Below are 25,269 nucleotides of genomic sequence, written 5' to 3'. Positions count from 1 at the left end.
GCAATGAGGAAGAATGGTGTTTTTTTACACAAAATAAACACATCACACAAAATATGCTTCTTTCACTGTGACAGGCAGTATAGAGTTTGACGTTATATGGACTATGTGCTAGGTTTGAGCTTACTAAAGTTAAGTTCAGGGAAAACGAAAGCTTTTCAGAACTTGAACAATGGCCGTTGCATGATATAAGACCAAGAAGGAAGGGTTAATTTTTGGGTCGCCATGCGGAAACTGCTGATAAAATAAATTTGCCTTACTGAACTTCCCTTGGGACAGCTCCTCAGAAGTGCCCTCTCGAGTGTTTTTAGGTCAGATTAGCTTGAATTTATATTGCTGTTAGAAGAAAATCCATTATTCTGCGGGAATCATAACTTCAATCACTTCTTAATTGCCAGCTGCTCTCTGTAATGTGTTCTCATGATTGTACAGAGTTTAATTTGTCACAAACATGAGCTGAGGAATTGATAAAAAGGCACATTTTATATTCAGTTGAAGTTTCCCACAGTCCATCACCAGGATCTTGAGTGTAATGTTGGAGCAAACACACAAACTCTACAGTAGATTATACAGGTTGCCCTCCCCTGTCAAGGTAACTGTGAACATGTAGGTGTTCCTGCCGCTTGAGAAACCCATTGTTGTCTATTTGAGGAAGGAGCTGAAAAAACATTAGCAGTGTAATCCTGTCATTTTTATCCTTTTCTCTGTTATTCTTCTTGTTTTTCACCCCTGCTGGGAATCCTCTAAATAAGAAGAAACGATGTGGAGGTGTGAGTTTGAGAGTGATGCGATGCAGCGTTGCACCCATGAGGGTTTTGTTTGATAGTAAGAGGAGGAAAGAAGAGGAGATTAGATCCTTTAAATGCTGAACCTTCTCAATGTGAAACGGGGAACGCAGGAAAATACTTTTGGTCTTCTTTAACACATCTCTGGTGATCGTTTTCACATCACAAAAGGCCACACACAGACTACTCACAGTGCTGCTCTATTCTATTCAGGGGTTTATTGTGTTATTCGAAAATGGCCCAGGCTGTGACTCATACTCCAATAGTTGTACAGTCTACACTTGCTGGTGGTGTATGCATGCCACTCTCTGTACAGTAGCAGGTTACTTAAATTTTTTTGCCCTCAGTTAAATTACAGGTATCTAGTATTTAACCTCCCTTCTTAAAATAACACCTTGCAAGCACTTCAGCCCCCACAATAGCTGTCAAGGGATCAGCTTAGCTTGCAATTGCCAGCAGTCTTTTCCGTTCTCTTTCAAAAAAGCCTATAACAACAGACTGCCGAAATGTCTATAAACACATGAGAGTCGACATCAGGTGACCCAGAGTTCATACAAAGGTGCCATTTCTCTGATGGCGACGATAAAAGCTGCGTCACTGTTTCATGATGCCACATTTGTGGTTTGAATCACACAGGCAAAGTGAGTTTGAAGGGGTATTCAAGCTCCAGTCTATAACAGCAGTTTCTTTTTATAGTATGCCACTATAAGTCACACACTCTGGAGGGAGAAACCAGAGGAGTCAGTGTCCTATTTGCCAGCATCCTTTGGGAGATCTGGTGTGTGTGTGTGTAGAAAGTGGATGTGTGTGTTTCTGTGCGTGTCAAGTGAACAGAGATCTTGTTCATTGTTGTGACAGTCAATTGTGAGAAATGCAGGTCTGCAGGCGCCATAGTAACTTTGTCAGACCTGTATGTTCCTACCGAAGCTCTGATTTAGTGAGTTATGAGTCAAAATGTCACAACGTGTTGATGTCTTTCAATTTTCAGCTACATTTAGCCCAGTTTAAATGTAGATATCAAGACGTATTTTGACCTGCAAACAGTTCAGTGCTCACAGGGTGGATAGTGGTTTTTGGGTGGCTCGTGCAGAATTTGAAGATTTTAGGAGTTTCTAGAATAGAAAATACTTACATGTCACAGTCAAATCAAGACACATTAACATAGAAGCACAATAGGAGCTACTTTAAAAAGAGCACCTAGTACTATGTTCAGGACTGAATCAGAATAAGAAAGATACTTTTTTGCCTTTTTTGATCAACAATAGAGATACAGGTGATAAATGCTGGGAGGGAGAGAGTGGGACGATACACATCAAAGGTCACTTTTTTGTCATATTGTATGACACTTAAACAGTTTTAGGTTGCTTTAAAGTGACTTCTTAGGCAGTGCTTTCTCGGTGTGGGTTCAATTATGCATTCAGTTCCAAGTTAGTAACATTTGGTATCAACAAAACATTTTGATAGTTATTTTTAAACAGTAAATGTTTAATTTATTAGGCAAAACTTTGTTTGAAGGGGGAATTTGAAGGGTTTCTGATTTGATAAGAAAAATAACAACACTGGAGATTAGATTAAGATTTGATGACATGCCATCCCTGATCTTCCGTCATCAAAAGGCAACAACAGGCGACAACATCTTCCAAATGCAGGTTGTAAAAACATTGCACTGCTTCTACAGGGTATCCTAACTAAATTCTGCAAAACTGCTAAGCCCACTTTTATCCCCGTCTCTCTCTTTCTTTTGCCTTTAAAATGTAATTTCTGTTGCCCAGATGGAGAGTTATCATGTCTGGATTGCTGCAGTTTATATGACATTGCCCAAGGAAACACAAAACTGCAGTGTGATCTACAGTTTATTTTATTTTGCTTGTTTCTGCTGCTGTTCATCTGTACAGGGACAGAGAGTCTCTTCCCATTTTTCACAAGAGTCTCTTCCCATTTTTCATAACTGTCATTTTACCTTCTCTTTCTGTTTCTGTTCCTTTTACAGACAGACAGACAGACAGACACACAACACACACACACACACACACACACACACACACACACACACACACACTCTTTACATTAGTGAGCTACAGTAGCAGTAGACTTTGGGACGGCAAATGACGGACAGGGGTGATGGAGGTTGGGCGGGTGTCAGTGAAGCAGGGCTTTAGAAGTGCTGAGCCCAGGAGATGAACACATCCACAGCGGGACAACACATGCAGACACAACCACACGCTTACACAGCACCTGTTAGTCTGCAGCGGTTTACATAATAAACAGGTGGTGTCGTCTGCTTTTTCAGGCACGAGACAGAAACAGAGAGAGGGAGGGATCCTGTAGAAGCAGCGTTACAAAGTGACACAACTGTTATGCAAACTGGCGTTTGTGCGAGTGTGTGTGTGTGTGTGTGTGTGTGATTAGCTCTGTCACCGTACAACTAGAAGGAGCCAGGGATCTTTTCTGGATGAAGGTCCCAGTTGTTCCTTACCATGTTATCACTTATAGTTCAAAGACCTCCAAGTCAGGTCAAGTCATAGACAATACAGACTGCCTTATTTTTAATAGTAAAATAAAAAATAAAAACATGCCTCCTGTAAGTATATGCTCCTTAACAACTTATCTACTAAATTATACATACTTTACATTGCTGCTGATGATTTTTGTAATACAGCTTTACATTTTTGGCAACACATCCTCATGCCTAAACGACTGAATAGGTCCATTGTCAGTGACTCCAAAATACCACAGTTCCAGAAAACAAGAAACACATCAGCATTGATTTCAGCATGATTTGCAGTGATTTAGGTGTGATGAAGTGAATAGTCTAAAACATGCAAGACCATAGATGTGGTCCTTTAAAGCCCTTTAGAAGTGTTTTGTGGCTAGACACCGAGTGTTTACTTGATAATTTCTCACTCTCATTGCTTTGTTCCAAGATGCCATATCTTCCATAATATGTGTGCAGGGGGAGTTTTGTCAGAGAGGAAGGTGTTGGAGACTATTTTGGATCCACAGTGTCGTTTTTTGGCTTGAGACACTTGAATTCTGCTGCAAAAATTACCTTGAGAAATCGGACGATATTTTTTCCGGAGCTGTAGGAACCCGGTGTTATGAAACAATAACTTTGAGCAAAAGTTGAGATGAAACGATGAAGATGTGTTTCGTGAACTTCAAGGGAGGCTCAAGGATGCTTGTTTCAGTCAAACGCTTCATTTTAACTTTTCACAGGCACAAATGTAAGTTGGTGAATAGTTATAGATAGATTGGAGGTGTTCCTTGTATTTGCCCCAACATTTCATTTCATGCTTGTCTTGTACAATAAATCTCTCACTGCACCTTAACTCACTCCTATATTAAATCTTTGGATTATGCATCAGCTTTAAACAGGAGAGTACATTGCTTACTCTTAAGGCAGATAGACTTTTTAGTTGTATGGATTTTGGATTAAGGCCAGCTAAAATAATTTATTTATAACAGTGTTTTCCTTTGCATCGCTGCTGTCTGCCAGACTTATCGTCTTTCAAAGGGCAGAGGCTGTTTAATGTTTGATGTCTGGTAGTTTGTTGCAGTTTAACTGAGCTGGAGGGGAATTAAGTTGGCGTTGGCTGTCAAAACACAATGTGTCAATGAAATTAAACATTAGTGTCTCTTAGAATCTGATTAGTGAATTATCACCATTGAAGCCTTAAGTACCCGGTAGCTTAGTTTTGAGTGAAACTCATAAAATATGGGAATATATGCTCTTTAGTAGATATTTTTCATATCAACCTAAATCCTTCTTAACAACTTTATCAAAAGAGTGTATGAATCTTTTGCTGTTGTGGCCATTGTGAAGGTTATAAACCAGTAAGAATTAATGTACTTTCAAATGGCACAAGTCATTTAATTTCCTTATTTTTAGCTACTATAATCTGCTTTTTAATCATTTTCCTAGGTAGTGATTAGTTAATTTTTTCCTTTGCCTTTTTTCTCATCAGAAGCAGAAGTCATCCACTAGTTTTCCTCTGCTCAACTGCCTTCCCTGTGAGCAAGAGAGTCTCACTCTTTATCCAAGTGAGACTTCTAAGTATCTCCAAGTGAGACCTCTAAGTATCTGCTGGTCAGCAGAAGGAGGGAATGTGATAGTGACAGGTGCAGCCACTTAAAATAGGAGAGGAGAGGAGGGGAAAGGCCCACGGCAGAGTGGTAGAGGTAGTGGAAAGAGGGAGAGAAGAGAGGATGGCAATGAAATAATAAGAGTACAGAGAGTACGGAGAGAAAATATGGGTAAGAAGAGTGTGAAATGAAAGTCAGCATGATCAGGACAAAGGCTACAGATAGTACTTTAAATGTTCTCGACACTCGTCTGTGTGCAGTGAGAGATTTATCAACAATGACTCAGTGCAGCACAATAACTCTTCTGTCTCAAGCCACCTATAACATTTGTACTTCATAACCTATCTACAAAACTCAGTCATCCAGAATACATTAGACATATAACTCAGAGCAGAGACACACATGCACAGATACGTCATTGGCATTGAATGACTCCTGCATCACTGCAGCAGTGTGAAACATGTTCTCATGTTGTTCACAAGCATATAGCATGTTGTTCATAGATTGGATTAAGTAATCGTTGCTTTGTTGTTTATTGTCCCACTGTCAGACAGTCTGCAGGGACTTCTTCCTCTAATATTGTAGCTACAAAAATCCTGACACTGTAGTGAGCATTTATATAAGGGAAGGAAGTTTGCAAAGGTGCCTCAAACCTGCCTTCTTTGTAATGGCCAGCAGGCGGGGGGACTCCACTGGTTCAGAAAGATGTCTGATTATATTTAAGCTAATGACAAAATGATCCTGCTTCTCACTTGATTTATTACCTCAGTAAACTGTTTCCTAGTTTCAAATCTTCTTCAATACAGCATGATGTTCATTTTGTAAATTACGGTCCCATTTAGAGTAGAATAGATGATAAAGAAGGGTTCTCAGTCAGATCCAATCAGGATATCCGCCTTAGCTTCACCTTCTCATCCAAATGGTCACTTCTAGCTCCAAAAAACCAAGATGGTGGCAGCCATAATGCCAAACGCAGGGCTTCAAATGGTAGTCCACAAACCAATCGGTGACGTCACAGTGGGTTTACACTTGGTGGTGAGTTAAGGAGATGCTCTGGCTATTTTAGAGGTGATATGTAAGAGAGATGGTGTGCTGGCTTTGTGTGTACTGTATCTAACCTAAAGTCTCTCAGGCAGATCTTATATTCACACTTGATGAGTCGATTCATATCCTCAGCACGGACTCAAAACCCTCAATTAGGGATGCATGATATTGGATTTTTGCTCATATCCCTTTTACCGATATTTTCCAACATCATTTTGGACGGTTGCAAATGGACATATCAGTATATATGTACATACCTACTCTTATTGTGATGCTTCACTGGCAGATGCAGACATAGCAATGCTTTTCAAAATGTACACATTCTCTGGGCAAAATAAGAAAACTACTTAGTCATTTTAAAGCCTTTATGGGCCAATATGGATGGTGATGGGGTGGACATTTTATCAGGACAATGAAAATGGTCTTATAAAATACTTTAGACTTTAGGCATTGATTCTGAAAAAAAATAACTTCATCAAAAATAGCCCCTGAACAGAATTATAATACAAGGCAGAAACATTTGAAAGAAAAATGCAAAATAAAGTCAGAGAGAACAGAGGAAGGTTGTTTGGGAGATTTATTCTTGGAGATATTTTAGCAAGTAGAGGAGAAAGCAGAAGTGAGAATGCATGATTTAGGAGAATGAGAGTGCCATGAGGCCCTTCAGACTGCAGTCTGTGATGAAGAATCCTGATAGTGCACCAGCATGGTCTCCTCTAGCTTTCAAAGGGAAACCCCATCACCACTCCCCCCTCCGCCTTATTGAACTGTTTCTCTCCGCCACCCACATACTGTGCAATGTGCTGTCCCTCACTCTTTTTATGTCTGCGGAAATATAATCAATGGCCCGAGGTGGCCTGCATCAGCACACTTTGATGAGAGCATTGGGCAGAAATCAGGACTGCGAAGAAAGAATGGTTATATTTTTCATCTGACGAGTGATTTGATGACTTGGCAGGGTTTCAGTGGGGCGGATGTGGCACTTTGTCAATTCAGAGTTTTGAGACCGTGGTGTGAAAGTAAACAGTGAATTGAAATAGAAGGCGAATATTGAAATGAAAATATCCAGAAATCAATCATCAACTGAAATAAAGATTGACACGTATTAAAGATTAGAAAATATGTAAATATTTTAGAAGTTGCACAAACTAGAATGAAAATAGACGAAAATACATTTGTCAAAAAAACTACCAAAACTCAATGATTTAAAGTTGGTCTATGTTTGTGTCTACTCGTCACACGTCATGGTTTGTTTGGGTTTTCTCATGGTGATAAAAGGAAAGGCTTGCAACTGTTGATGTATAAAAAACAATGTAGTTTATTGTGCTAACATGCAGTTGAAAGTCAAGCCAGGAAATGAGCTTTTTGGGTACTGCAACAATAACCAGTGGAGTTAATGCAGTGACTAAAGCCACTAGTCCCATTTTCACACTTTTAAATGTCATTTTTGAGCGGTCAACAAATCCTGAATCAGCTGCTTACCTGCTACTAGAGAAGACAAAGCTCCCAATTAAAGTTAAAAATGTATCAGCACAGCTGGATGGTTGTGTTCATTCTCCATTACTGCATCAATTCAGACTGTGTTAAAATGTCCCACACAGCAGGTTGCCAGATAAACTGATCTTATCTCTCTGTCCAAGGCTCTGTTGCCTCGCCTTTCTCCCCCTATAAGGATATCCACCATAAACAAAAGCGTCACTGCATGATCGCAAAACTAAACAATCTAACACACTCTCTGCCAAACATCAAGAAGTGTATAAGCTTTGCTCACAGATGTGGAATAACACCTCAACGCCCATCCTGCCCTACCCTATACTTGAGTAGAGCTTGAGCAGATCGGTGGGGGAGGATATCTGTCAACATTTTGCATCTGTGTGCTTGTTTGCTTCCTGTTGAGGGCGGGCAGCGTGCCTGCTTGTCTGGGGAACCCTGGCTACCCTCTGTCTGCAAGTTCACGATCAGACGGCCCTGGAGAATATACAAAGGTGTCTGCTTTCAGGCGCTATCTGTGCCCCTGGCTGTAAATCTCTGCTGCATTACACACCTCTATTTGAGCACACACTGTGTGTTTGTTTGTGTAACTGTCTGTCTGTTTACATCCAATTGTCTCTACGTCTCCCTTTGACCCCGAACACCCGCATATCCTAGATGTTTCAGCCGCCAAGTCCAAACATGGTTTGGCTGTAACCCTACACCAGCTATGTTAATGGGGCATTAAATGCATACAGTTCTTCGCCCCCTGTCCTTGTATAAAATCAGTTGGTCAGGTGGGTAACTTTCACTCTGTCTACCTGTCTTGGCTCCATCAGGTACAGTCATGTAAAGATTAACAAATAATCAGGTGTTGTGGTTGGCTGACAATAAAGCGTCAGATGCACATCCTTTAAATCCTTAAAGCTGCCTCTATTAATAACGGGGTGAGTTAAGGGGTTGTGTGGTCTCCAAGTCAGCTTTTCACGTGGTCAAATTGGAAGTGATTCACACAGTGTGACTCTTGGAAGGACACAGCTCTGCATTTGCTGATGCACTTTACAGAGTACTCTTGTCTGAGTGTTGTCTGAGTACCCTAACATTGAGGTTGGAATAACAGGTCAAATGCTGGCCGAGGCTTATGTGTTTGTCTGATCCAACCACAAGTTTGCAGGTAACCAGTCATTTTCTAAAGACAATCTTGACTGGTTAAATAAGTTATATGTAACATTTCTGCATTAAAATGTCAAAAAGCAACTAGACCTTTTTATATATCTGTAAGTCTGTAATTTTAAGCTTCACAGTGCGTGTTAGAATACATTTTGTGGATTTGAAGAGTGATGTTGGTTCCTCTTTCCTTCTTACTATAGTTTGTTGCATGATGTCCTCGCACCCATAAAATATCTGATTCCATAATATTTATAGTTTCCCATGGACGTTGCTTTCAGTTAGGTTTTTTTATTTTGTTCTGCAGTTCGGAGTCGGCTCCTCTGCCTTTTTGATGTTGCTTACAGAGGTAGAGTGATTAAAGGAGGGGAAATCTGCCATGTGAGACTGTGGCTGTAGAAATAGATGGACTGCTGTATAACGTTGGTGCATATATCGCCTACGGTTGTCATCTGATCGCACAGCTTGTCTTGGAGCAATGAGTCACTCGGTTACTTCAGTCTGCTTTTAGACACTCAGAAGCTCAGCCCTATCTCCTTAATCGGGGACTGCAGTCTGTATGCACTGTCCTCAAAACATGGCTACTTTAGCCCAATTTACCCTTTCTGCTCTGCCAACTTCAGCAGAGCTTTTTCTGTGACCTTACATTTATTTTCTCTGCAGCGATGTCTCAGAACAGTTGTGGCTCTAGCCCTGATAAACAAGGATCCATGTCACTGTAGTGTATAAAGCTGCTGGTCTTACAAGCTTTGAAGTTGTGTAAGTGGTACTGTACAGTAGCTGTTGTTGTACAAGGTAGGTGGGAAAGATATTGCACCCCCTTAACATTATTGAGAACTTGATCTCTCTTTTGTACAGTCTTTATGCAAATTTTGTGAAAAAGTCATTTTTGTATAGTCCATCGACAGGTTTAGTAACACTGGAGTTGCCATGAAGTGGTGTTGCTCATGTCTGCAGTGAAGGAGAGAGGGCACAGTGCTCCACTTTCCAGAGTGCAAAGCAGGGAACGCGAGGACAGGACAGAGGAGACATTTCAAGGCTGAGAAGAGATAGATGATAGCCTAGCCAAAGGAAGAGGGGGCACTCTTCAGCCAACGAAACACTAGAGGCCTCTGGGTGTAAGAGAGGAGTAGATGTTATGAGGTCACTGATCTGCATCACTTTCCCTTTCCCCGCAGTGTGCCACAGACATCGACATGCAAACATTCTGCCCTCGACCTCGCTTTAAAGAGCATGTCTATTCTCCTAAACACTCAGTCATGAAACATCGGTGGCGCTGAATCACCAGGGCAATCAGCTAGCAGGTCAAGAGCAAGAACACAGTATAATTCATTGGTTGTTAGACAAGAGGGGAGAAAAGGCAGAAATCTTTCCAGAACTGTGGAGAGGAATATTACTCAGGTTAAGTGATAGATCCACTTGCATAATGACTGAGTAGAAGAAGCAGCTGAGAATGTGTCAGTGTCAGGTGTGGGTTTCGCAGGGGAGGGGTGTTTATCGCTGTATTTACACCAGTCTCCGGAGGGTCCAAGCATTGACGAAGAGCAACAAATTACTGTCTGTTAGCATTCTGCTTGTGTATTAGGTTGTGAATATCTATTGTGCCGGCCACTACTGAGAAAAAATGTTTGCAGACTTCTCAACTGGTCGTTTAAAATATCGTATCAGTGTTTTTGGATATCTCCAAAATCACACCAAAATAATACCTTTACAGCTAACAGGAAAAATGTGTATGTTTTATTTTAGGGTGAACTGTCCCTTTAATGTAGACTGTGATGGATTTCATTAGTAAAGCAAGTTTCAAGAGTTTGCTAATTGATGTCTATACAGTGTGGAAATAAAAGTAAAAAAAATACATCCAAACATATCATAATAACTCGGTCTAGGTGAGAAACAAATATCCAAAACACAAAACAGAGTGTGCTAAAATATGAAAAAGCAGGCTTAGAAGGGACAACCAGCAGCAACAATCAGATCTAAGGGGAATAAGTGTGTGATTGAATGCCAAAATTAGTTGTAGTAGCGTTAAATAATGTGTGCCAAAATGAAAGAACAGTAAATAAGTGTTTGATTGTGTTTTGGGTGCAGGATGACCACATCGTTCTGCAGTGCACTGCCTCTGTCCTGAAGGAGCAGATTAAGCTATGTCTGTCCTGCGAGGGGTTTGGGAACCGTCTCTGCTTCCTGGAAACCACATCCAATGCTCAGGTAAGCCCCGGATAAGTTCCTCCCTCTTTTTGTCCTGTGTTGTATGTACGAAACCTTGTTTTAATCAACTTTGTTGAACCTGTGTGTTGTTTATATATTTGCAGAATGTACCCCCAGACCTGGCCATATGTAACTTCATTCTGGAGCAGTCCCTGTCGGTCCGCGCTCTGCAGGAGATGTTGGCCAACACGGTGGAGATGACCGATGTAGGTTCAAAAACAGAAAATAAAGTATAAAATGAGTAATAGATAGAGGAATTTTTGGAAATGGGACGGTCCTTCCTCTTCTTCTGTTTATTTTATTGGGTCTTTTTGGTTACATAAAGATTGCAGATTGGGCCTTTAAACATAAATGCAATAATCCTGTTTGACTTTGAAACTCACCATAAAGCATGTTATACATCATGATCCTTCAGTCTTTCTGAACACCATAGAAGGAGTTATTCTTTGCTTTTATTTTAGTATGATTTTATTTACCTGTTATCTGACATGCCCTCCCCTTCCCTTCTTGCTATCTGCCAAGCAGGCAGTCGATTTGGATAAATGGGTATGTCTGTTAACATGTCTTTTTTCCTGTAACGTGTGTCCAAACCAACCTGGCAGCTGTCCTCGTTCTTGTCCTGTTGCCCACTGGATGTCCTATTGAATGAAATAGTGCTGTATCATTCACACATTTCATATCTGTTTAACCCTCACCCCAAAGGTGGTGATCACTCTGTACACCTATCATTATTTTTATGAGTATGTCTTTAAATGATCCCTTTTTTTGCTGAGTTGTTCCTTATCCTCTGAAAAATACATAGTTACTGTTAAAATAAGTAAGCTTTATTTAGGCTGTGGTAAACAATATTTAGTGTACTTCTGTTTTTTTTGTGATAAGACAACTGCATTTGTTACAACTCATTTTTACAATAGCAGGCAAATCTAGCAAGGTGTCACAATGCATCATTCATTTGCTTTTCATGCAGAAATATCACCAGCTTCACCGTTCATCCTTATACCATCATGATAAATATGACCTTACCCTGCTTAATGTTGTTCCTTTTGTTTCAGCACATTGCTCTTTGTTAGTCTTTGTCAATGTCAAGCAAATTTCTGTCGCCCTTTTTATACAGAACGTGTTTTCTTACTTCTGCAAAAACTGAATGTAATTAGACAAGTCTCGTCTAACTTGGCTGACCTTAAAGACTTTAAAATCAACATAATGTTTAAAAGTGTCATATAGCTAACATGTTGTTGTTTGGTAGTATATTTTTCTTTTCCACTGGCTAACTAGAAAAAACATAGGTGATGTCACATCGTCATGATATTTTTGCAGACGTCTAGCAATCTAGGATTTAATTGAAGTCCCTTTGACTCAATGAGCAAGCTTTTGTAGGGTCAACATTCAACAATCATATAATGAGAACTCATCAACATATTATGAAATTACCAACATACATCATCCTCAAATATCCAGAATATGAGACAGTCGAAAGACGTATTGTGTTTGTAGTGTAACTTACATTTCCGATAAAACCCTCTTTGAGATTTGTTGGATATCGGAAACTTAAAAAGTGGAGGAAAAGTAGGTGTATCAGTGTGTAGAATTTAATATCATACTCATGTAGTACCTTGTTGTCAAACCAAGATGAAACAACAAGTATTTTGACTAAACCTCCCATGAATCTTAGTTCCAGCTATGCTATCCAAATGGCTAGCACGTACAATGATAGAGACTTAGAATGAGAACACAACAACCCAATTTTTCAGCTATAGTGAAAAACAGATGAAAGAAACCTTGGTTCACTGAAGCTAATGGATCTTCTGCTTTAGGAAAGCCTCTCTATTTGCAGAATTTCCTTAGTTGCATTATCGTGGCCAGTTTGGACAGCTCTTGACCTCACAGGAGTTGGAGGAAGTGGATGAGCTAGGCCTTTCTGATAGTTAGCAGGAGGATGAGAATAGCATGGCACGCGGCCCAGTGGAGGGTTCCACCCGCCTCTGTGGATGAGGAAACGAGACACCCCCAGAGCTCTGGACAGGCCTATCTCCCTCTTAAAACACACACACGCATGCACGCACGCACACACACACATACCCACACATCACCACCACCTGTCGTAACAAAGCCTAGTGCTAATGCCGATCAGGGTTAATGGTATAGCGTTACCACTTGACTTACCTGCCCCTGAATCATCCTAGTGGATTATAGGTGCTTAACCCTACATAAAGGCTTGACATTATCTTTCTGCTGGCTCGACCTGGCTGATTTATCTATAACTGTTGCAGTAATTGTGTTTTCTTGTTGCATCCTTGCTGGATGTTGAGAAAAGGTAGGATGGATTAATGTTATGTTTGCCGTTGTGTAAGATAAAATCTCAACTTTTTTATTTTTACTTATTTTGCACTGTATCAAACTTTGTTAGTGACATCGTTGTGATACCTTGTCTGAGAATAATGATTCATAACATAGTTTAGTCCTAGTTACAGTACTATCTCTATGCCGCTTTATTGCTTATGTGGTTCTTGTTTTTTATGTTGTATTTGTACGTATAAAAATTAACCCCAACATTTTCTGTACAGTATTTGTTTTTTGGAAAAAGCCGTTTATCAGTGATGTGGAGCTGTCCCCAAATGACTTATTTTTTGTCTACAAATGACTTACTAAAGTATTCTTTTCAGGGTTGTTCTTTTTTCTTCTTCTTAAAAATACGATGATAAACTTTCAGTACACACTCAACTTGGCACAATTGTTAACATTCACTTCATCTCATCTGTCCCATCATTATTTTTTCTGTATCTTTTCTCTAAAATTTAACGAAAAGAGTTTTATTGGTTCCCAAAGGATATACCTGGACATGGACAGCCTATGCTTACAAATCATATGGAAATGTACTGTATTGTTAATATAAATAACATACAGCAGTTTTATATTCAACATACAGTGCTATACAACATCGAATTACAAAATACAGTCGCAACAAACAAAAAAGTGTCAGTTGAAACTGATGTTAATGTGTTGTGATACATTCATTTACAGTTATTGACAGTTTTGTTCCTGTGACCTCCAGACCTAAAATATTTCCATTTCCTTCTGGTCTGATCAAGGTGTAATTGAAGTTTTGTTAGGCTGTTCTTTTAAATATCGCTCTATCTTCTCTTCCTCCAGTCGTCCCAAGGTGGAGGTCATCGTACATTACTGTACGGTCATGCCATCCTTCTGAGACACAACCACTCAGGCATGGTAAGACTGCATCCAGAGTTGGTTTAAGGAAAGGAATAAACTATTTGAACAAAGGATGGTCTAATTCCAGTTTGTTTACTGTAATCTACATCCAAATTTGTATCTGCATTTTAAAAAAACTCTGTCCTGATTTAAAAAACTTTTTTCCCCAGTACCTGAGCTGTTTGACTACATCGCGGTCACTCACGGACAAGCTGGCCTTTGACGTGGGCTTACAAGAAGATTCAACAGGTAACTGATTACTGAAACTTGTTATCCCTTAGTAGTATGGTTGAATGTTTTTTTTTCTTTCTTCGTGTTATGCATTCTTTGCGTTTTGCTAAGTTGAGAAATAGAAACATTGTTGAGATGACGGTTATTGTGAGGGAGCAGTATGTTGTAGGTGGACAGGCAAGGCTTTTGTTATTGAGTGAACATCAGTCAGTCTCCGTTGGGAAATTTTAGGTAGTTGTTTGTTGTTCTTCTTGCAGGTGAGGCGTGTTGGTGGACCATTCATCCAGCCTCAAAGCAAAGGTCAGAAGGTGAAAAGGTCAGGGTGGGTGACGACCTCATCCTTGTCAGCGTGTCCTCTGAGAGATACCTGGTAAGACTCTTTATACTCAAAACACTTTGCTGTTACACAGTGGATGATTTAGACATGTAAATGCTGTGCTCAACTTGATCTTTTTTCATCCTGTTCTTGTCCTCCGTCCTCAGCACCTGTCCTACGCCAGTGGAGATCTGATGGTGGACGCCTCCTTCATGCAGACACTGTGGAACATGAACCCGATCATGTCAGGATGTGAACTAGCTGAGGGTACAACCTTACCTTACACTTTTTCCTGTGCAGCCCTGGAAAGCTTTCAAACTGAAAATTCATATAAACACACATTGATATACATAGATGATCTGCATGTTTTATAGTTGTATTTCAAAATATCAACTGTGAGCAGACTGGGTGCTGTCAGAAATCATGTACCCTGCAGTTACCATATACTGTACATAAAGAGAAATGTACTCACAGATTGCATCACAACATACTGTGGTGTGTATTCCTCCTCTCAGGGTTCCTGACAGGAGGTCATGTTCTCAGGCTGTTCCATGGCCACATGGACGAGTGTCTGGCCATTGCTACACCAGAGGAAGGAGAGGAAAAGCGCAGGTAAGAGGAAGCAGAGCAGGTCTGAGCAGCAAAATACCCTCTTAACCTGATTCAATATGACCGTTTGTGTCTCTGCCCTGACTCTGTTACAGAATGGCTCACTATGAAGGTGGTGCTGTATGCAGTCAGGCTCGGTCCCTGTGGAGGCTGGAGCCTCTCCGAATCAGGTGATTGTCCCCTCTAATTTTAAATTTGTGCCAGATATGCTTGTTGGCTGATTTTTGTTTATTTATAATGTTTTTTGTGAGTGATAAGTCCTAAGTATTGGACATTTTCTTTCCTGTTGTCATACCTTGCATTTGAACTTCTTATGTTATGATTTTAAGCATCAATTGCCTTTATTTAATAAGAAATTAGTGGGCCGTTAAAATAGGAAACTTATGGGGAAAGGGAGAAGAGGATGGCATTCAACAAAAGTCTGTTTGTTCTTGTTGCATGTTAACAAAGTGTCTGTTTTGTTACTTGTTGACACATTGTCTATAAACTAGTAAAAGAATTGCCTGAACGATTTCAACCGCAAACACCAGGAACTGATAGTTATGATGAGTGGTAATTAATTAATCAGCTTTTTTAAAATCTGTTGTTTTTCTTCTGATTTCTGCCTGCAGCTGGAGTGGTAGCCACATGAAGTGGGGGCAGTCGTTCCGTATTCGCCACATCACCACAGGCCGGTACCTGTGTCTGGATGAAGAGAAGGGTCTGTTGGTGGTCGATCCAGAAAGGGCCAACACCAAATTATCTGCTTTCTGCTTCCGTGTTTCAAAGGTCAGAATGAACATTTTGAGTTTCTCTGGACTCTTGCCTTTGGTTTCTGTTATTGTGCTATGATTTCTTCTCTCATTGACCGCTGTGTGATTTTCTCCCACCCATTTTTCCTCCTGGATTCCCCTGAGCAGGAGAAGGTGGATGTGGCTCAGAAGCGTGATGTTGAGGGGATGGGCATTCCAGAGATAAAGTATGGAGAGTCCATGTGCTTCGTCCAGCATGTGTCCACAGGCCTGTGGCTCACATATGCCTCCCTGGATGCCAAAGCTGCTCGTTTGGGAATGATGAAGAGAAAGGTTAGGTTCTACCTGGGGGATCAAATAGCACAAACACTGTCTTATTATAGCAGTAAAAGCTGAGTTGAGTCTCACATTTTTAATCATACAATAATAAAAATGTTTATGTCTTTGGGCTACTTTAGATAGAGCATGGCTTTCCCAGTATCTTAAGCACAAGATAATCTTACTTGTGTAGCTGTTACATGACCAGCCAACAGAACAAAGGGATATCATCTGCAGTAAAATGATGTTGTTCGTATCCCCAGGTCATTCTGCACCAGGAGGGTCATATGGACGATGCCCTAACTGTGTCCCGTTCCCAGACTGAAGAGTCTCAGGCTGCTCGTATGATTTATAGCACTATGGGCCTCTTCAGGCAGTTCATCAAGTAAGTAAATGCATTTTCAAATGTGGTGGGGGATTCCTCTTTGTGTCATGATGTAGTGATGAACAGTGTTGTAATGTGGCCCTATTTGATCTGAACTGTAAAAACTAGGAAGACAAAATGTTTAAAAGATATGACATTCTTTGCCAATTTGTTTGTGTTTTTCCAGGGGTTTGGACTCCCTGAGTGGGAAGAACAAGTCACCAGGGGCTGTGTCACTTCCTCTGGAGGGGGTCATCCTCTCTCTTCAGGATCTCATTTTCTACTTCCGTCCTCCCGAGGAGGAACTGGAGCATGAGGAGAAGCAGACCAAACTTCGCTCCCTCCGCAACCGGCAGAACCTCTTCCAAGAGGAGGTGACCTGCATGCTGCCTGCACAGCCTCACCCACCCTCAGACTATCCATATATGATTTTGATTTTGTTTCTGTAACATCACGCACACGTACAAAACATAAACTTTGTTACTACTTTGTGAGGACATAGCTTACATTTATTCCCTGTAGGCTTACTTGAACCTCCACCACAGTACCATAACCTACATACCGAAGCACAAACCTTAACCAGTAACTCAAACCTCAACTAAATCCCAAGTCTTAACCTTAAAATTAATTGTGTCTTTCTTGTACTGTGATGGAATATGAGTTACCACAAGGTGCTTGTTTCAGCTTGTTTCAGCTCGTTTTAAACAACATAATAATGATGTGTGCATCCACCCTTATACTTCTGTTTTCTTTCTTAGGGAATGATCACTATTGTGCTGGAGTGTATCGACCGCCTGAACGTGTACAACACTGCTGCCCACTTTTCTGAATTTGCCGGGGAAGAAGCTGCAGAGTCGTGGAAGGAGATTGTCAACCTCCTCTATGAGCTGCTGGGTAGAAGAATCACATATGCTATGAAAAGACAAAGTACATATTAAATGTTGTCTGAACTGAATAAAGTAACATTATTTATCTCTCTGTGTCTCCACTGAACAGCTTCTCTAATCAGGGGGAATCGCTCTAATTGCGCTTTGTTCTGTGACAACCTGGACTGGCTGGTCAGCAAGTTGGACCGCCTGGAGGCTTCTTCAGGTATCAAATTCTTCTCACTTACTCACTGATACATCATGCACAGTAGAGTTGTTCTTTAGTTGGCTCTGATTTGAATAGAAATCTCCTCCGATTAGATAATGGTTTAACTCTTTTGCACTTTGATTAAAAAAGGTGTTTTATGTAGTTGTGTTTAAGCCATTTGATTTCTTTTGATTTTGATTGTTACTGATATGTCTTAATTTAGTTCTTAAATCTTATGGGTGCAGTGTCTCTTCTGAAAATGCTTAGATTTTATCATATTTTTCTATACATTTAGGTATTCTTGAGGTGCTGTACTGTGTGCTAATTGAAAGCCCTGAGGTCCTGAACATCATCCAGGAGAACCACATTAAATCCATCATCTCTCTCCTGGACAAGCATGGAAGGAATCACAAGGTTTGTCTTTTCTCACTGCCAGGAAACTGGTGGATGAGTAACATTAGCCAGCTGCAAATTGATTGACTCCAGCTGGCAGGGTTACTTTACGAGACACTATTGTAGGCGGTGATTTGAAATGTTATTGCATCCTGAAATCACATTTGGCTCGTAAAAAACATTTCTTGGTTTTGTAATTCTAATAGAAATTGTAGTTAGTGGATGAATGTGTGAATTGTCTGCCCCGCTCTGCCACATTTAGACAAAGAGCTGATAGTATTGTTTGCCTCTAGGTCCTGGATGTCTTGCGCTCTCTTTGTGTGTGTAATGGTGTAGCTGTGAGGTCCAACCAGAACCTCATCACTGAAAACCTACTGCCTGGTCGCGATCTCTTGCTGCAGACCAACATTGTAAATTATGTCACCAGGTACGTGAGTTGCTGTTAAGTTGTTGCTACAGACTGTTGGTTATCAGGGTCTTTTCTGTTTTTTAACTTTCTTTTCTCTTACTTTACTCAGCGTAAGACCCAACATCTTCCTGGGTACATGCGAGGGGTCCACACAGTATAAGAAGTGGTACTATGAGATGATGGTGGATTATGTAGAACCCTTCGTGACGGCGCAGGCTACCCACCTGCGTGTGGGATGGGCTATGACCGAGGGCTACAGCCCCTACCCTGGAGGAGGAGAAGGCTGGGGAGGCAATGGTGTGGGAGATGACCTCTACTCCTATGGCTTTGATGGACTGGATCTGTGGTCAGGTATGGTGACTATTTAATATACTATTTTCCATGGTGATGTATGCATTGTTATATGACTTCCACACACCCTGCTCTGCCGTTCAGGTACCGTACCCCGCCAGGTTGCCTCGCCCAGTGCCCACACCCTGGCTGCAGATGACGTCGTCAGTTGCTGTCTGGATCTGAGCGTGCCCAGTATCTCCTTCCGTATCAACGGCCACCCAGTTCAGGGCATGTTTGAAAACTTCAATGTGGACGGCCTTTTTTTCCCTGTCATCAGCTTCTCTGCTGGAGTCAAGTAAGTATAAAATATAAAGTGCTGTCCCATGTTCACTTATTTTTTTCATTTTCTTTTAATGTATCATTGTGCATGTTCATTTCATTATTTAACAGTAAATAAATGGAACAAATATTAATGCAGTACAATTATGCAAGTGCAGAGGCTTGCAGAGGGATTTAACAGTTTCTTAGGAGGTTGCTGGCTTTCAAAATGATGTCAGTTGATACCAATTTATGCTCTAACAATGTAGGAATACATACACTACTAAAAATTAGTTAGGGATATTTTAGTGTTTGACTTGATTGTTTATTCTGTGATATATCTGATTTTTTATTTTGTATAAATATCCATGCACATGCATATATGCACCCATATCCCAATATCCTAACTATTTTTGAGTAGTGATTAGTGAATAGTAATACAACATGACTATCGAAAGAAGCGAAAGAAATAATTAACAACTGGTAGAATATTTCAAATGATTGATTAAGTTTCAAACAGTCCTGTATTTTGCACGACTTACAATCCTTACAATTATCTCCCACATAGTCTCTCTAATACTTACTATGTTCTGTCCCCCAAAAGGATTTTATAGCTGCTGCGTGTAATGATCCCTCACAGTGCTGAGATGGGGCTAGTGGTGCAGGGAGGGAAACACAGCCTCAGGAACTGGCACAGAAATTAAATCAATGTTTTCTTTACTATGAGTCTTATAAACATCAAGGCAGTGTTGCCACAAAGGACTCAAGTAGTATATAAACATGTCTTTGGCGAATAGATAAAGACTTGGATTTATTCTCTTCCTGTCACCTCAGGGCACGGTTCCTCCTTGGCGGCCGTCATGGAGACTTCAAGTTCATGCCCCCGCCTGGCTATGCCCCGTGCTACGAGGCTCTGCTGCCGAGGGAGAGGATGCGTATTGAGCCCATCAAGGAGTACAAGCATGACTTCAGTGGTGTGCGCAATCTGCTTGGTCCCACCCAGTCCCTCACACACACCTCGTTCACCCCTTGCCCTGTGGACACTATTCAGGTGAAAGCCCAAAACCTGAAACCAAACTTTGATCCAGTCATTAGAAGATCTGTTGCATATTGTTTCTTTCTGTTTGCTGTCTTTCCTTTCTGTATAGATTGTTTTGCCGCCCCACTTGGAGCGCATCCGAGAGAAGCTGGCAGAGAACATTCACGAGCTCTGGGCTGTCACCCGTATTGAGCAGGGCTGGACCTATGGGACTGTGAGTATGGAAAAGATACAGAAGCAACAGCATGGGAATATTGATTTGACAACCTCAGATTTAGATGATATTAATTGGTGAGTAACCTACCATTGTCTTCCTCCACAGTTCAGGGATGACAACAAGAAACTCCATCCTTGTCTGGTAGACTTCCAGAGTCTCCCTGAACCAGAGAGGAACTACAACCTGCAGATGTCTGGAGAGACTCTGAAGTGAGTTACCGAGATTTGAGAGATGTGAAGGTCAAAGGAGGAGTTTCATGTCCCTGGAACACAATTGTTGATGCCTGTGTCCTTTCATTATCCCACAGGACTCTCCTGGCTCTCGGTTGCCACGTTGGTATGGGTGATGAGAAAGCAGAGGAGAATCTCAAGAAGATCAAGCTGCCCAAGACGTATGACAGCAAAGATATTTCTGTCTGTATAAGCTAACTCTCTACACTATCTTTATGTCTGAATATAAATTTGTCTGCCTCTAGCTATGTGATGACCAATGGATACAAGCCTGCCCCCCTTGACCTCAACCATGTTAAACTGACACCAAACCAGAACCAGCTTGTAGAAAAACTGGCAGAAAATGGGCATAATGTTTGGGCAAGGGACCGGGTAAGGCAAGGATGGACCTACAGTATTGTGCAGGTAAGCATCCTTTTTAAACCCTTAATAAATCCTTTATTTAGTTACTTTTATTATGTAAGTCCTCTGGTCAAATGTAGTTGACCCTAAGCCATGCTGCCATTCTACTGTTTAAAAAAAAAAAAAAGTTTTGTATATTGTCTTCTGAAATTATATATCAATTTGTGTTCTGTCATGCTTCTCAGGACATCTTAAACAAGCGAAACCCTCGTCTGGTACCTTATAACCTGCTGGACGAGAGAACTAAGAAAACAAACCGAGACAGTGTTAACAACGCTGTCCGCACCCTCATTGGCTATGGCTACAACATTGAGCCTCCAGATCAGGAGAGCAGTAAGTCAGCTTACCTCATGATGACAATTGAATGTAGAATATCAGGCAAATTCAAAATGATTTAATACCTCCAACCTTCTTAATCTTATCTGCAGTCTTTTCCTTCTTTCCCTGCAGCTGGCCATGGCCTCGAGAACATTCGCGGGGACAAGGTACGAATCTTCAGGGCAGAGAAGTCGTACGTTGTCACCCAAGGGAAGTGGTACTTTGAGTTTGAGGCAGTTACCACGGGGGAGATGAGAGTGGGCTGGGCACGTCCCTGTGTCCGCTCTGACACTGAACTGGGAGCAGATGAATTAGCCTACGTCTTTAATGGCAACAAGGTCAGTCCGCATCTTTAGGTTCACCTTAGTTAAACCAGTGTCAGTCCAATTTGATAAAGCTTTGATTGGGCAAATGTTTATCACTGTCAAAGTAGGTAATAAGCTCTGTATATTTTATTCTTATTGATTATTATTGATTTAACCCTCTCCAGGCTCAAAGATGGCATATTGGCAATGAACCCTTCGGTCGCCAGTGGCAGTCTGGTGATGTAGTTGGTTGTATGATTGATCTGACTGAGATGAACATCATGTTCACACTCAACGGAGAAATGTTGATCAGTGACTCAGGCTCGGAGATGGCTTTCAAAGACATTGAAATTGGGGAAGGTAAGAGTTAATGTTCATTTTACCTTATTGATTGATTTGCATTAGTTGCGGTAACATAAGGGAATACAAAATATGTATTACTTTACTGTTTTTTTTATCCCTCAGGTTTTATCCCAGTGTGTGCTCTGGGCCTGTCTCAGGTTGGAAGGATTAATCTTGGTCAGAACGTCAGCAGCCTGCGCTACTTTGCCATCTGTGGCCTGCAGGAAGGATTTGAACCTTTTGCCATCAATATGAAGCGAGACATTACCATGTGGTTCAGTAAAAGTTTGCCCCAGTTTGTGCCTGTACCACCTGAGCACAATCAAATTGAGGTAACACCGTAGTGACACTAAATGTTTAATGAAGAGAGAACTTTGAAACTAGATAATTTATTTATCCTTAAACATGTTGTATCCCAGGTATCACGTGTGGATGGGACTGTGGACAGTGCCCCCTGTCTGAAGCTGAACCATAAGACCTTTGGCTCGCAGAACGCCAATACTGATATGCTGTTCCTCAGACTGAGCATGCCCGTCCAGTTCCATGAGACTTTCAAGATCCCAGCAGGCACCACCCCTCTCACCCGTGCCCTCACCATACCCGAGGAGGAAGTGGTAGTGGTAGAGCCTGACTCAGAGTTTGAAGTTTTGAAAAAGTCTGCCAGCCGCAAGGAGCAGGAGGAGGACAAGAAGGAACCATCTGTAGCTAAGGATATCTCTGTGGAAAATGAGAAGGACACAATGTCAGAAAAGGGAAAGAAACTAGGGTAAGTGTTGCAGTTTGTGGAGGAAAAAGCCGCCTAGATTTAAAAGTGCAGATTATGATGTAAAGAAGTCATCCATGCTCTCTGTAAAACAAAACATGGGTCAGGGAAGAGCATCCACACTAATTGAGACTCTGTGGAGTTGCTCAATTTGCTTCAGTTGTGATTACTTTTCAGCCTGCAGGGAGTGACAGTTTAAAACTTGCTGTCGAATTACAAATTGCGTTTTAAACAGCATCATCTCTTCCATCCAGCAACAGCAAGACTCAACTTAGCAACTTATCCTCTTTTGCCCCTTTGTTTTTTTTTTGTTGATATAAAGAAAATGTCCTAGTGTCTGTGCTACTTGCAGTTGACTGATGTTACATTATGGTTTTTGTTAAGTAATTCAAAAATGACCTGAATCAAATCAAATTCAGCTTAAAGATTTAAATGTCCAGTTTTAAAAAATAGACTTCAAATGTATGTTATCTTCTGTGCAAAACAGATTCTTCTCCAAGGCCAAGAAGGCTGCAATGACACCTCTCGCTCCTCCTCCTGCCCCTCCAACGGTGCCCCGTTTGGTGGAAGATGTTGTTCCTGATGACAGAGATGACCCTGAGATCATCACGAATACCACCACTGTGAGCTATTCATCCTCTGCTAATGCAAAACTTAGATGTCAAAATTATCCCTCCAGTTAGTGCAAAGTCCATGGATCAGGCTGGCATGATTTGCTGAGCCTGCTCATGAGGATTTGACTGTATATCATGTTGCAGCATACTACTGAAGCTATTAGAGTATCTGTTTATAATCCAGTATTACTGCTTCTAGATATCTCACTCAGATGTCTCATTTTCTCTTTTTATTTTCAGTATTATTATTCTTTGAGGATCTTTGCTGGGCAGGAGCCCTCTGGTGTGTGGATTGGCTGGGTCACTCCTGACTACCACCAGTACGATCCAAGCTTTGACCTCACCAAAGTGCGCTGTGTCACTGTTACTGTGGGAGATGACAAAGGCAACATACATGACAGGTTAGTCTTCCACATTTCAATGGTATTTTATTCAGAAGAGCAATGCCTGTACTTTTAAATGGTAAGACTATGTATTTATTATTTATTGAATCTTGTTTTAAAAGTTATGTGACATAGGCTAGCCGTTTCATTCACACACTGGAGGGATTAAGGACAAATAGCAGTAAAAAAATGCCAAAATACATGGTTGTAATTCTAATTTATGGTGTTAATGGCACCTCGATGGGAGTTGTCATGAAAATGAGAGGGTATCTAATGTAATCCCTTAACTAAGTAATAGTGGTAGTAAAGCAAAAAGGAACTTTATACTTTTTTTTATTTTCTGTGGTATCCCCCAAGGTTCAATACTTGGTCCCATTTGTTTCCCCATTTAAATGATTTACTAAGCTTTAAAGGTAAATAGCTATTTAAAACGGACACAAAAACTACCCTCAGGACATCAAATCCTTAATCAGAGAAAGTTAACTTAGTAAGAACTGCCTCACTGTGTGTGTGTTATTTTCCATTTTCTTCCCATTTAGATAGAGATAGATAGATCGATACTTTATTTATCCCGAGGGAAATTTAGACATCCAGTTGCAGGAAATTTAGACATCTAGCAGCATTTGTTTTGTTAATTTCTCTCTGTGCTGTAAGGCACTTTGGATCAACTGTATAGTGTTTCTACTGCAATATGAAAAAGATGAGTTATAACATTGCAGTGCATTTGCTATTTTTCTGCAGTATGAAACATAGTAACTGTTACATGGTGTGGGGAGGTGACCTAGTCAGCAATCAGCAGACCCGCTTCAGCCAGGAGGACATGGTGGTTGGCTGCTTGGTCGACTTGGCAACAGGTCTCATGACTTTTACAGCAAATGGAAAGGAGATTAACACCTTCTACCAGGTAAGAAAAGTTACACATTATAGGTTGTGTGTGTATTTGTATCAGTATTTTTTAGACTCAACCTCAGATGTGTCTAGATGAGTTATGTAACACTGCAGAGCTGTAAAATCTGAGGTGTTCCTTTCAGGTGGAGCCCAACACCAAGCTGTTTCCTGCTGTCTTTGTTCAACCCTCCAATCAGAACATGGTGCAACTGGAGCTGGGCAAACTCAAGGTCAGAAGCTACCTTTGCGCACATACTACAGTAAACATTTTTCTCTGGAAGTAATTGTTTCCTTTCTGATTGAGATTCTCCAACAACTTTTATTCATTGGAAATGTGTGTCATGTGGTTCATCAATAAAGTCTAAGAACCACACTGCTGACTGTAGTCTCTGTTGAGCAGAGACTAAACAGTGACAAATATCTCACACATCACAAGTACGTCTGGTGTATTATTGTGGTATCAGCACCTTTAAATGTCTTCTTGTTGTCTTGTTTTTTATCCTTTTGTTATTTTCTTTACCTCTTCTCCCTCTCAGAACATCATGCCCATCTCGGCAGCCATGTTCCGCAGTGAGCGCATGAACCCAGTCCCTCAGTGCCCTCCCAGGCTGGATGTACAGATGCTGACCCCAGTTATCTGGAGTCGTATGCCCAATCACTTCCTCAACCCGGAGGTGGGAAAAGTGAGTGAGCGGTTGGGCTGGATGCTGGAGTGTACTGAACCTCTCACCATGATGGCTCTGCACATCCCAGAGGAGAACAGGTCAGAGG

General features: G+C 41.0%; 1 protein-coding gene across 6 annotated transcripts in view; it reads left to right on the top strand.

The window, feature by feature from the left end:
- The window catches only part of ryr1b (ryanodine receptor 1b (skeletal)), a 66,158-nt gene that overhangs the window by 3,281 nt on the left and 37,608 nt on the right, over positions 1-25,269 (top strand). For all 6 annotated transcript variants that reach the window (XM_084351835.1, XM_084351832.1, XM_084351831.1 and 3 more), the window contains exons 2-34: positions 10,635-10,754; positions 10,859-10,960; positions 13,905-13,979; positions 14,132-14,210; positions 14,450-14,562; positions 14,676-14,775; positions 15,024-15,120; positions 15,213-15,287; positions 15,729-15,885; positions 16,017-16,181; positions 16,430-16,551; positions 16,718-16,904; positions 17,289-17,424; positions 17,527-17,622; positions 17,900-18,018; positions 18,291-18,424; positions 18,516-18,757; positions 18,842-19,034; positions 19,832-20,048; positions 20,146-20,250; positions 20,359-20,462; positions 20,561-20,644; positions 20,729-20,888; positions 21,071-21,218; positions 21,336-21,541; positions 21,694-21,868; positions 21,974-22,182; positions 22,270-22,616; positions 23,101-23,236; positions 23,468-23,628; positions 24,352-24,514; positions 24,642-24,728; positions 25,035-25,261. In XM_084351835.1, the coding sequence (XP_084207961.1) occupies positions 10,635-10,754; positions 10,859-10,960; positions 13,905-13,979; positions 14,132-14,210; positions 14,450-14,562; positions 14,676-14,775; positions 15,024-15,120; positions 15,213-15,287; positions 15,729-15,885; positions 16,017-16,181; positions 16,430-16,551; positions 16,718-16,904; positions 17,289-17,424; positions 17,527-17,622; positions 17,900-18,018; positions 18,291-18,424; positions 18,516-18,757; positions 18,842-19,034; positions 19,832-20,048; positions 20,146-20,250; positions 20,359-20,462; positions 20,561-20,644; positions 20,729-20,888; positions 21,071-21,218; positions 21,336-21,541; positions 21,694-21,868; positions 21,974-22,182; positions 22,270-22,616; positions 23,101-23,236; positions 23,468-23,628; positions 24,352-24,514; positions 24,642-24,728; positions 25,035-25,261 (4,841 nt within the window). The remainder of the gene's footprint in view (positions 1-10,634; positions 10,755-10,858; positions 10,961-13,904; positions 13,980-14,131; positions 14,211-14,449; positions 14,563-14,675; positions 14,776-15,023; positions 15,121-15,212; positions 15,288-15,728; positions 15,886-16,016; positions 16,182-16,429; positions 16,552-16,717; positions 16,905-17,288; positions 17,425-17,526; positions 17,623-17,899; positions 18,019-18,290; positions 18,425-18,515; positions 18,758-18,841; positions 19,035-19,831; positions 20,049-20,145; positions 20,251-20,358; positions 20,463-20,560; positions 20,645-20,728; positions 20,889-21,070; positions 21,219-21,335; positions 21,542-21,693; positions 21,869-21,973; positions 22,183-22,269; positions 22,617-23,100; positions 23,237-23,467; positions 23,629-24,351; positions 24,515-24,641; positions 24,729-25,034; positions 25,262-25,269) is intronic.

This window comes from Pagrus pagrus (genome assembly GCF_965226575.1).
Source record: "Pagrus pagrus genome assembly, chromosome: 4".
In the NCBI taxonomy this organism is placed as follows: domain Eukaryota; kingdom Metazoa; phylum Chordata; class Actinopteri; order Spariformes; family Sparidae; genus Pagrus; species Pagrus pagrus.
The sequence above is the reverse complement of the archived record's forward strand: the minus strand, read 5'-3'. Positions and strand labels throughout refer to the sequence as shown.